General features: G+C 37.5%; 2 protein-coding genes across 2 annotated transcripts; one reads left to right on the top strand and one right to left on the bottom strand.

The window, feature by feature from the left end:
* Window positions 1-2: 2 nt before the first annotated feature.
* On the bottom strand, window positions 3-4,301 carry aagab (alpha and gamma adaptin binding protein). Its single transcript, XM_065283248.1, has 10 exons — window positions 4,108-4,301; window positions 3,298-3,488; window positions 3,122-3,218; window positions 2,952-3,041; window positions 2,781-2,864; window positions 2,558-2,637; window positions 1,028-1,112; window positions 757-861; window positions 633-682; window positions 3-555 (listed from the first exon to the last, which is right to left on the bottom strand). The coding sequence occupies exons 1-10, from the start codon at window positions 4,199-4,201 to the stop codon at window positions 478-480; spliced, it is 954 nt and encodes a 317-aa protein (XP_065139320.1). The 5' UTR covers window positions 4,202-4,301; the 3' UTR covers window positions 3-477.
* A 336-nt stretch (window positions 4,302-4,637) lies between these two features.
* On the top strand, window positions 4,638-6,284 carry LOC141282526 (IQ motif-containing protein H-like). Its single transcript, XM_073815662.1, has 5 exons — window positions 4,638-4,774; window positions 4,928-5,050; window positions 5,166-5,269; window positions 5,984-6,059; window positions 6,153-6,284. Exons 1-5 carry the CDS (start codon window positions 4,724-4,726, stop codon window positions 6,282-6,284), a joined length of 486 nt encoding a protein of 161 aa, XP_073671763.1. The 5' UTR covers window positions 4,638-4,723.
* The last annotated feature ends 4,952 nt before the right edge of the window (window positions 6,285-11,236 follow it).

Here is an 11,236-nt window from a genome sequence, read left to right as displayed (position 1 = left end):
ACTCTGTTTCAAGTTTTTTTATTGTCAAATATCTAATGGCATGTTCAAGCACAGTCCATAATTGTGACTTACATCCTGTTTTTTTATAATAAACAGTCCACATTTAACTAATCTCCCATTCTGTTTACCACCTGTTGCAACATCATACTTATGACAGAACAACAAACTTCATCCACGTATGAGGATGCAGATCTGCACAAACACCATGGGAGAGTAGCCGTGACTATAGTCTTGCCCAATGCGACCCCTCCTATTCCTCTGAGATTATACTGTTTTAAAAGTCAAACGCCCATAGTCACCCTGCAGAGCCTAATTGTTGTGTTGGATGATGAAATTATAGTAACTGCGGTTTGTTTTCAGGCATCTTGCATGTTCCAAATCTTGGTTTCTTGGGTGGGATTGGGCAGGTCAGTATTGGAATGACTGGGGGGGGGGTGGGCTGAGTAATAACAGTGGAAGCTGTTTCATACTGTGACCTTAACTTTCCTCTCCTGATGACAAGCCATCAATCTCATCTTGGTCTCCACCAATGGCCATCCAGAATGCTTTAGCAACCTGTCAGAAAATAAATAATTTCTCAGTAGTGAATAAACACATTTTCTTCCTACTTTAGAAATGTTAAGATATATTACCTTCTCTGCATGTACTTTCCTCTGCTCATGTGGTAAGGAAGATGCTTTATCTGCGAAACAGGAGACAACTGGTTTTAAGCATACCGTTTAGTTTGTTAGATTTTTTTTATTAAGACTTTTTTACCTTTCATCTCTTTTAATTTTGTAAAGAGCCGTTCAAAATTCTCCACATCTGCATCTCCAGCTGTAAGATTGGCCAGTTCTTGGATGTCTATGTCAATCATTGGATCTTTGTAACAAATTGGCAGTAAATTTTAGTTAACACTTACAGAACTGGTTGGCCTGCTACCTTAAAATATAAATTCCCAAAAACTGAAACTTTCCACTACTGATTATGGTAATGTATTTTATGTAATGTTATCAGTTATTTATTTACTCCCAAAAAAAGTACTTACCCACTGCTGTATTTTCTGCATTACCCTGGTTGTTTTCTGCTCTCTGGATCTCACTGCTTTCATCTGTGCTGTTGGATGGAGAGGACTAAAAAGGAAAACATTCCGTTTTAAAAAGTTTGTAACAAATAACCTGTTGTCTCCAACATTTGCATTATAACCTAAATCTCTAGGGTGTGGTTTCCTGGATAGGGATTATTCTAGTCTTGGACTAAAATGAAGGTTTAAGCTGCCTTTATTTCAAGGTGACATAGAATGATTGAACGGTGTATTTATCCTTGTTCTGTGATGTGACATGTAGACAAAAAAAAATGTGTTTGGGTCTGTAATGCCTTAGAAGCTTCTTAAAAACCTCTCTCAGATAGCTCTATTAGGGTGGGGGATTTTAAACAAGTGGTTTTGCACCTATTTGGCTCCCCCTACTGGCTTAACTTGCAATCTCATTACTGATTGGCTGACTTTGCTGCCAGTCAAAAAATGTGGTCAATTATTTTAAAGTGGAGGGGCAGTGAGATGCCTGTGATGTCATAAGTATCAGTTTTTCAGATTAGGCCGTTTTCTGGCTGAAATTTCTAAAAGAGGAATTTCTATGAGACTGAGATGTTTAGCATGTTTAGCACTATTTGTATGTTCGTGAATGTGGGTGGACTACCATTATTCAACAAAGACAAGGTAAAAATGGTTTTTCATTCTCCATCTCCTTTAAAAACAACTTACACTACACTTTTTTCCATTCAGCTGACCTCGAGGTCTGGCGGTACCACTTTTTAGCATAGCTTATCATAATCCATTGAATCTGATTGGACCATTAGCATCGTGCTCAAAAATAACCAAAGAGTTTCGATATTTTTCTTATTTAAAACTTGACTCTTCCGTACAAACATTGTGTATTAAGACTGACAGAAAATTAAAAGTTGTGATTGATATGGCTAGGAACTATACTCTCATTCTGGTGTAATAATCAAGGACTTTGCTTCCGTAACATGGCTGCAGGAGGTGCAATGATATTACGCAGTGCCCGAAAATAGTCCCCGGCTATTGAAAGTTACTATTTTCAGGCGCTGTGTAATATCATTGCAACTTTTAATTTTCCATCGGTCTTAGTACATGATGTAACTACAGAAGAGTCAAGTTATAAATAGGAAAAACTATATCGAAACTCTTTGGTAATTTTTAATGTTAATGGTCTTATCAGATTCAATGGATTGTGCTAAACTATGCTAAAAGTGGTAACGGCAGACCAGGAGATCAGTTGAATGGATTCCAAAACGATAAAAATCAAATGTTAAACTCTAGGAAAGTTGTAAAATGAGCATATTTTCAAAAAAAAAAAAAAAAAAACAAGAGTGGAGTGTCACTTTAACATTTATATAGTGATTGTTTTGTCCCATAATGCACACCAGTATCGTTTTTTCTAAGGTTTGTTTGTGAAAATGACTCAAGTGTCCTAATATAAATAAGGCCTAGTCCTGGATTAATCTAAACCCTGTCTTGGAAACTGCCCATAGGTGTTTTATTTATGTTAAGGTTGACCTGTGTCTCTTGACTGGGTCGTGGGTTGTTGTGACGAGAAGCCACCAGGCTGCTCATTAGGCCAAATCCCTGACTGTGTTCTAAAGAGAAACAAATAATATTCAAAGCGAATGTTTATTTACTTTGCCAAAAATGAACCTATAAATATGCATCATCATAAACCGTATCATAACTTGATCCGTTACAGATTTGTGCATTTCGAATTCTGGCAATAAAACCTCACCATCTTTCATCTCGACACTGGACCACACATTGGCATTAAGAGCTTGCACTATTCTTTTTACCCCGGTGGACTCTGGAAAGTCATCTGTGGGTTTAAAAAAGTAACACAATGTAAATCAGAGATTATGCATATGATGCGTTTAAACATGAATCCTCTGTCTTTTTCGCTCACCATCCTCATCAAGTAGATCTTGTGGGTTGAGCTCCACTAATTCAAATGCATGAGACAGACACCACTGCTGGGCCTCTTGTCTGCTTATACCTGCAAAGTTATATTCACAACACTGTAAGCCATGATTAACCTAAAACAGCATAGGTCACGGCAGAAGATAAAGCACTCACCACTGTCACAGACATGGTCACACACTAGGATGAGCACTTCTGGAGACAGTTCCTCTACTATGGATAACCAGGGACTGGCTTTACTAAGGCCATCTTTCTGAAATAAAAGGACAGAGGTAAATGGAAGCATGTGCATTTAATGGGAAATTTGGGGAAACTGTCAGTACTTTACTTACAGTTTTGCTGTCAAAGTAAACAATGAAAGCTTGCGTAGACTGAGCAACCTCCACATTCATGTTGAATGTACTTGGAAGGGCACATAGACTGACGTCTGCTGTGTAGTATTTGTTGTTGATTGTCCATGGATACCAAGCAACTCCTTCCTTTATTTTATCAGCTTGTGGGAGTGATTCTAAGCCCAAGATCTCTGAAAGAAACAGGTCGAATGCAGACCAAGCAGGTTTTTGTATTTGTTTGTAAACAGTATTGCAGTAATTTAACTAAACACTGCCGCCTGCTGGACAAATTAACGTACTATCACCAACACGTTAAAAATGCTCAACGCAAGTAAACTTCAAGGATTCGTAAAGGGTGGGTTTGTATGCAGACCAATGATAACAACGTTTACTATAAATTAAAATAAAATGTGGCAAAACTTTATCACAACTAATTCACTTGTACACGAGATTGGTGTTTTGGACCGTGTGATGTCAAATCATTCCAATATTATCCAGTGCGATCAGAAAAATCCAACAATTTACTACAAACCAGAAACTATTGTGTATGGTAATGAACAAGACATTGTCTCGCTACATAACATTGGCAACAGCATCAAATAAATACACGTATTAGACAACAAATGCACGTACACATTATTAGTAACGCTTCATGCTACCGTTACACAAACACGTTAACATACTCTTTTAATGAATAGTAAAACGTTTGTCAGATTTAATTCTTCAATGAGAAGACAGCACGATAGTATTTCTTGTTGACAGCTAGCATTAGCTTAGCTGAAAGGCTAATGTGTCTAAAAGATTACTCACGTCTGATGAGCTCTTCTTCCTTAAAGTTGGAATCGCAACTTGTGACTAAGATACAAGGCAAGGCAGGCACTTCATCTCCTTGATCGTCAGACATTTTGAAGCTTTAAGAGACTTTAAATAGCCTCTAATAGGAATTAGCACGTTAGCACACCTGACAGCCTCCTCCTTGAAACCTTTCACCTCTGATCTTTACACAGTTTACGGTTTACTTCCGTGTTTGCGTGTGTGCATGACGTGTGTTCGACTTGCAGACCGTTGCAGACTGTTCGACGTATGACATCATAGTCTCGCGAGATGTTATATAATTTCGAAACGCTCACGCGATATTTTAATATCATACTGCGATTGGAAGTCGATTACACTAACTTTAAAGTTTTAAAATTATATTAAAACGTAGACTGCTTATCGCATGTCATTGTTAGCACATATTAGGACAAAAATAAGGAAAGACAATTATTCCATATCCGGTTTCCCCGTAGAAAATGGAATGCAATAAGCGTTGTGTTACTATAGTGACAGCCAGCCTACTATTTAGAAAACTATTAAATTGTATCAAAGGGACAGCACGATTAGAAATGCTTAAAATGTGACTTAAAAACTCATTTTTAGTTGACAAATGGCGGATGTCCTTAAAAATAAAGATGAGGTTGGACATATTCTAGTACAGGTAATTTGCAGTTACTAAAGTCAAGTTATTTATATGGAAACTTGTCGGTAGTTGGTAAATATGTGAAGTTAATGCCGGTTTCATTAACTATATAATATATATTTATACGTAATATTATTTCAAACAGGTTAAGACAGGTTTTATGTGTGTTAGGTCCAGGATGATTTGAGACAACTGAAAAAGAATCTGGTCCGACTGACTGTGCAAGAAAATGGGGAAATTTTAGACATCCAGGCTCTGGATACAGCTATCAGCAGGACAGAACATGGAATACGGGTATATCAAATCCTGGATTTTGTTCATAGCTCTGCTGAATTATTGAGAGATTCTTGCAACAAATTTTGTAAAATGTGGAACGTTATGTTTGTGCTTTTCGTTTCTTTGTTCATAGAGGCACGCAGAGGATTATCTTAAAACTATTCATAATCATGTTCTGACTCTACCATGTATCAAAGAGCCTGACAAGAAGACTACTACTGGCAAGCTTGTTACATGGTGTGTGTAATTCTTTAAATAAAAAGCTAACATTTAATTTTAAATGCTTTTGAAATGGGTTCATTAGGCAGAATAATAAAGAAAGGACATTTCCAAGACTTTTTAAAGATGTCAAATAAATCGTTGGTGCCCCCAAAGTAGTATGTAAAGTTTTAGCTCAAAATACCATATAGATAATTTATTATATCATGTTAAAATTGCCACTTTGTAGGTGCAAGGAAAAATGTGCCGTTTTTGGGTATGTCCTTAAAAATGCAATTGAGTTGATCTCTGCACTAAATGACATAGTTGGATAGTGCAGATTAATGGGCGGTATTATCCTCTTCTGACATCACAAGGGGAGACAGATTTCAATGGCCTATTTTTTCACATGCTTGCAGAGAATGGTTTACCAAAACTAAGTTACTGGGTTGATCTTTTTAACATTTTCTAGGTTTATAGAAGCACTGGGGACCCAATTATAGCACTTAAACATGGAAAAGTCAGATTTTCATGATATGTCCCCTTTAATAGTGTTATAAAACATCCCAGAGTAAGACCTCAAAAAGCTGCATGAAAATACCAAAATACCAAGTGAAAATTTCTGCACATTTTAGTCAGATGGTTGGCTTGCTCTATTATATATGTTGTATAATGGTTGTTTAATGATATTTTAGGAGTATTTAATATGGATACAAAGCATATGAAACCTTACACTCTTCTAACATTTTGCAGGCAGCCACCATATGAGGCAATACCAAACACACGTCCTCAGAAAAGCCAGATTACTGGTGCTTCACCAGGAGAAAAGGTTTTTATTTTCCCACTTTTTCATTGCTCTTAATATGCTAAAACAATATTTTTTGAAAATATGAATTTATAATTGTTTCTGTTTTCTTAACAGCATAAGTTAGCGTTTACCATGCGCCTGCTGAATAACCCATTTCACCCCAAAAACAAGGAGATTGTGCAGCAACATTATGGGATTCAGCTTCCTCGCCTGCACAAAAGAATCGGGGCCCCTGTGAGTTCCTAAAGAAGGCGTTTACTTCATTTAAAGGGGACATTTCACAAGACTTTTTTAGGATTGTAAATAAATCTTTGGTGTCCCCAAAGTACGTATGTGAAGTTTTACCTTAAAATTCCATATAGATAATTTATTATAGCATGTTGAAATTGCCACTTTATAGGTGTGAGCAAAAATGTGCCGTTTTTTGTGTGTTCTTTTGAATGCAAATAAGCTGATATCTGCACTAAATGACAGTGCCGTGGTTGGATAGTGCAGATTAAGGGGCGGTATTACCCCCTTCTGTCATCACAAGGGAGCCAAATTTTAATGACCTATTTTTTACATGCTTGCAGAGAATGGTTTACCAAAACTAAGCTACTGGGTTGATCTTTTTCACATTTTCTAGGTTGATAAAAACACAGAAGACCCAATTATAGCACTTAAACATGGAAAAGTCAGATGTTCATGATATGTCCCCTTTAACCGTCACCGTCTCAAAAAATGGGCCATTTGGCATTACAAAGAGTAATAATATATGACCCTGTCTGTAAAACCCAGGCAAAAAAGGTGGATGATGAAATTTTTTTGATTAGGCAGAGTTTGGAAGATCTTTTTACCAGAGAGGAACAATGAAAGTGAATAAAGAAAGAGTTTCATCCCATTTTGTGAGGTCAAGTCAAATTTACTTTCTGAATGAGATCTTAAGCATTCTGGGTGAGATGTTGGTCCAGGTGGGTTAGGGCTGGTTTGATACTTGTCAGGCTGGAAGGGATTGTGGTTGCGTTAGAAGTCAGCTTTTACGTTTAAGGTTTATTGATAGTGTTGATTATATCTTGGCCAGGACTGACTGTTGCCTTAACGCTGGTGTCTGCCACATGAACCTCTTGAGAAGGAATGATGGCATTGGTGTGCAATAATAGATGAATCCAGTCACTTTGCTTTCAAGCGGGAGATGCGGATTTGAAGGTCACCTGGTTTGGCAGTGACAGCTAAATCTGTTTGTTGGTAAACAAATTAATCTTTCCAAAGGTCACCATTTGTTTTGGTGCTCTGTTCCCCCACCCCTCCTGCTTTCTGCCGCGGCTCTCCCTTTATCTCCTGCATCCTCTGTCTGTCACTCGCGAGGAGGCTGTCATGTTGCTGAGAAGAAGGTATGAGACTTGGCTGCTGAAAGCGGACAGACGCAGATTGCTGCACATCAGCATTCTTCAGAGGATGGCCAGCACCTGATTGCAGTTGTATGGACTGCTGCTTTACAGCTGTCTCAGGACAGGCACTGGTACCTGTTCCCGCATGCCAATAAGACAGCCGTGGCTTATCCAACTGGCACTTTGCCTGCCGCATCAGTATCTCTGTGCCGTCGGCTAGTTCTTCAGTGTGTCTCCAAAGGATCTTCTACTTTCTTTTTTTCAGATGTCCCTCTGTACCACTTAAACAGCTGTGAGCCTCCAAACCACTGCGAACACCTGGCTGGTGCCGGTGGTCTGTCAGGGAGATCGCTGGTGTGACAACAAGCAGGCCAGAGAACATCAGGGGGGGAAGAGTAGAAACAGCAGGATGAGGACAATACAGAAGGGCTCTGTCTGGCATGTGTCCACAGCTTGGCACGTGCTCTCAGATATATCTATTTTTTCAGTAAAATGACTGAATTACATCTGTGATGATGCAGTGTGCAGTGCTATGATTAATGCATAGCCTACTCATCACATAATATCTGTGCTTTACAACATCAGCGCTACTCAACATACGGCCCTTAAACCGTGTTTTTGGAGCCTGTGTATGTGAAAAATTACATATGTAATTATAAAAATATGAAATTTATGTAAGGTGTTAAAAGTATACATATGGCAAGACATACATTTGTTAGCATGTTAGCATACACATTGTCTACTCAACCTATTATAAAACTTCAGGATCAAGGGACCCTGATTTGTTGCAAGTGAATATTGGTATGTTGATGTGGACTCTTAGCAGTCATGACATTTGGGACAGATCGGACATTGCATAATCAGTGTTAAACGTGTCACTTCCTGTTGCCAGCTGGTGGCGCTATGACAATAAGTGACTAATGGCATCCTTAAAAGTGTACCTGTTTCACACCAAACGGGCTGTAAATTTATTGTAGCTAACATGTTTTTACGAACCTCTTTGTCGTCTGTGACATTGTGTTTTCTCAGGTAATGTTTTTACAAAAAGTGTAAATTGTAATTTTTATCTGCTTCAGATGTTGACATTATACTGATTGGGCATATTTTACCAAAATGATTGTACTATTGTTAAAATTAATGATGAATTATACGAGTCGCTAAATGACTGTTACGAAATCCTAATTATTGCGTTATTTCTGTTGAGATTAATGTGGAACGTGGACAAGCCTTTCATCTGATTTATGCGCTTTTATACGATAATGAGAAGGTACGATCATTTTAGGCATTGCTCTGATGGAATTTAATTCTAGGGGATTTCAAACAGCTGTTCTCATGAGAGAAGGTACAAGACAAATAAACTGAGCCGTGCTCAAAGTATCCAGAACGCATTGCCAGCATGTGATTGATTGCTTCAGGGAAGGGGGCTTATTGGCCAGTTTACAATGTCATTAACTGCCTGTATTTTAGCTCCAGCTTTATTTTAATGAATGCGGAAAATCTGTTGGTTGTAATCACACAACTTCACGGCACTCTCTCGAAAAGGCGGCTCGCTTGTGATTTGCTACAGCCAGCCGAACGGAGAGAAAGAGAAACCATATTTCTTGACATCTACAAGCTGCCACCAGTCTGATTAATGGATGGTCGTCTCTCAGCGTTTTACAACAAAGTTTTGTTTGGAGGGAAAACTCTGGTCAGTGACCCAAAGCTAATAGCATTCTCCATGAGCAAGTTATTGAACGAAGTACGCTCCCTCTCTCTTTCTAGTATGGGGTGAATGGAGGATTTCAAGCCTGCAGGCAGGTCTTTTTTTGCCCTGGCGAGACAGGCCAGAAGGTTAATACCCTTTGTTTTGTCACTTTCAATATAATACCTTTGACCTTAGACCACATCATTCAGTAATTTCTTCATGTTTGGACAGTGTTTTATTACCTTTTGAAGACATGTCCATTACTTAGTCTGTACAAGCTTTAAATAACCATTTTGCAGCTCAGGTGTGTCATAGAGGTTAGTGCAAACATGATTTTACACAGCAGATCATATTCCGGATTAAAAAAAATCACATTTTAGGTTTAAAGGGACACTCCCCCTCTTTTTTAAATATACTCATTTTTCAGCTCCCCTAGAGTTAAACATTCGATTTTAACCTTTTTGGAATCCATTCAGCCGATCTCCGGCTGCTGTGGCGGCGCAATGATATTACGCAGTTCCCGAAAATAGTCCCCTGCCATTGAAAGTTTCTAAGGGGACTATTTTCGGCTGCTGCGTAATATCATTGCGCCTCCTGCAGCCATGTTACGGCAGCAAAGTTCTTGATTATTACGCCAGAATGAGAGTATAGTTCCTAGACATATCTGCCTAGAAAATCACAACTTTTATTTTTTTGTCGGTCTTAGTACACAATGTTACTACAGAAGAGTCAAGTTTTAAATAGGAAAATATCGAAACTCTTTGGTTATTTTTAGCACAATGCTAAAGATCTAATCAGATTTAATGGATTATGCTTAGCTATGCTAAAAGTGGTACCGCCAGACCCGGAGATCAGCTGAACGGATTCCAAAAAGTTTAAAATCAAATGTTTAACTCTAGGGGAGCTGGAAAATGAGCATATTTAAAAAAAAAAGTGGGCTTAAAGTTCACTCAAAAATTTAAATTTAGTCATCATTTACTTGCCTTCAAGTTGTTTCAAACATGTATTGTTCTGCTGAACACAAAGAAAGATATTTTGAGGAATGTCTGTAATCAAGCAGTTTTGGAGGATCGTTGACTTTCACATTAGGACAAAATACCATGGAAGTCAATGGTGTTCCAAAACTGTTTGGCTACAAACATTTCTCAAAATATCTTCCTTTTTGTTCGGCAGGAAAAAGAAATGTATACATGTTTAAAATAACTTGAGGATGAGTAAATGATGACAGAATTTTCATTCTTGGGTAAACCATCCCTTTTAACATGATTTCTTAATAGAGGGTGGAGACATTTTGGTAACAGGACTGAAAGTAACAGGACTGAGTTTTTGGCATAGATTTAGAAAATACATAAAATATATCTGCATTAAATATGTGCTAATAGCATGAAGACACTGAGCAAATTCTAATGATCTACCAAAATGTTTTATTTTAAAATAAACCAATAACATCAAAGAAATACAATAGGTGATAGGATTGAACGTTAAGATTGACATTCACAATCATAGCATCAATATCATAAAATATACAGAAAAGAATTTGAGAAAGTAACTTTTGATCTTCACATGGTCTTCAGAAGATCCAGATGATGTCACTTCCTCTTGAAAATGTGACTTGTGGAATATTTCTAGATTTTCAGAGGGTGAAACGTGTTGGGTAACAGGACTGAGTGAAATCCTGGGGATTTTACTAAAATGTGCATTTTATCTTAAATAATATGACTTTTTCAATGGTAAAAAAATATTTAAAGCAAATATGAGATATGGACCCACACAAAAATGCAAAAAAAATAAATAAATAAAAATAAAGATATCTAAAGAATTGTATGCTTTATATTTAGAGGTAAAGTACAGAGATAGAGCAGGGATGGATATAAAATGCTGTTTTTCAGTGTTCTATATAGTTTTTATTAATGTTTTAAATGACATAGTTTAAATTTGATGTTAGATTAACATGCAGGAAACTTTGCTTAATAATAAAATGTCGATCCAGGTGAACATCTGGCTTGGCAGGGTTAGACAGAATATTATATACATTCAAGTAATGAAAAAATCGTTGTTTTGCCATTTTAGGTGGGAACTCAAAAAGTAGTCATTGGCGCCACTGTGGGAAATTTAGCCGCAATACCAGGATGCCAACATCTCTA

Source organism: Paramisgurnus dabryanus, chromosome 9 (assembly GCF_030506205.2).
Source record: "Paramisgurnus dabryanus chromosome 9, PD_genome_1.1, whole genome shotgun sequence".
NCBI classification, from domain to species: domain Eukaryota; kingdom Metazoa; phylum Chordata; class Actinopteri; order Cypriniformes; family Cobitidae; genus Paramisgurnus; species Paramisgurnus dabryanus.
Note: the sequence above shows the minus strand (reverse complement) of the source record. Positions and strands in the feature narration are given on the sequence as shown.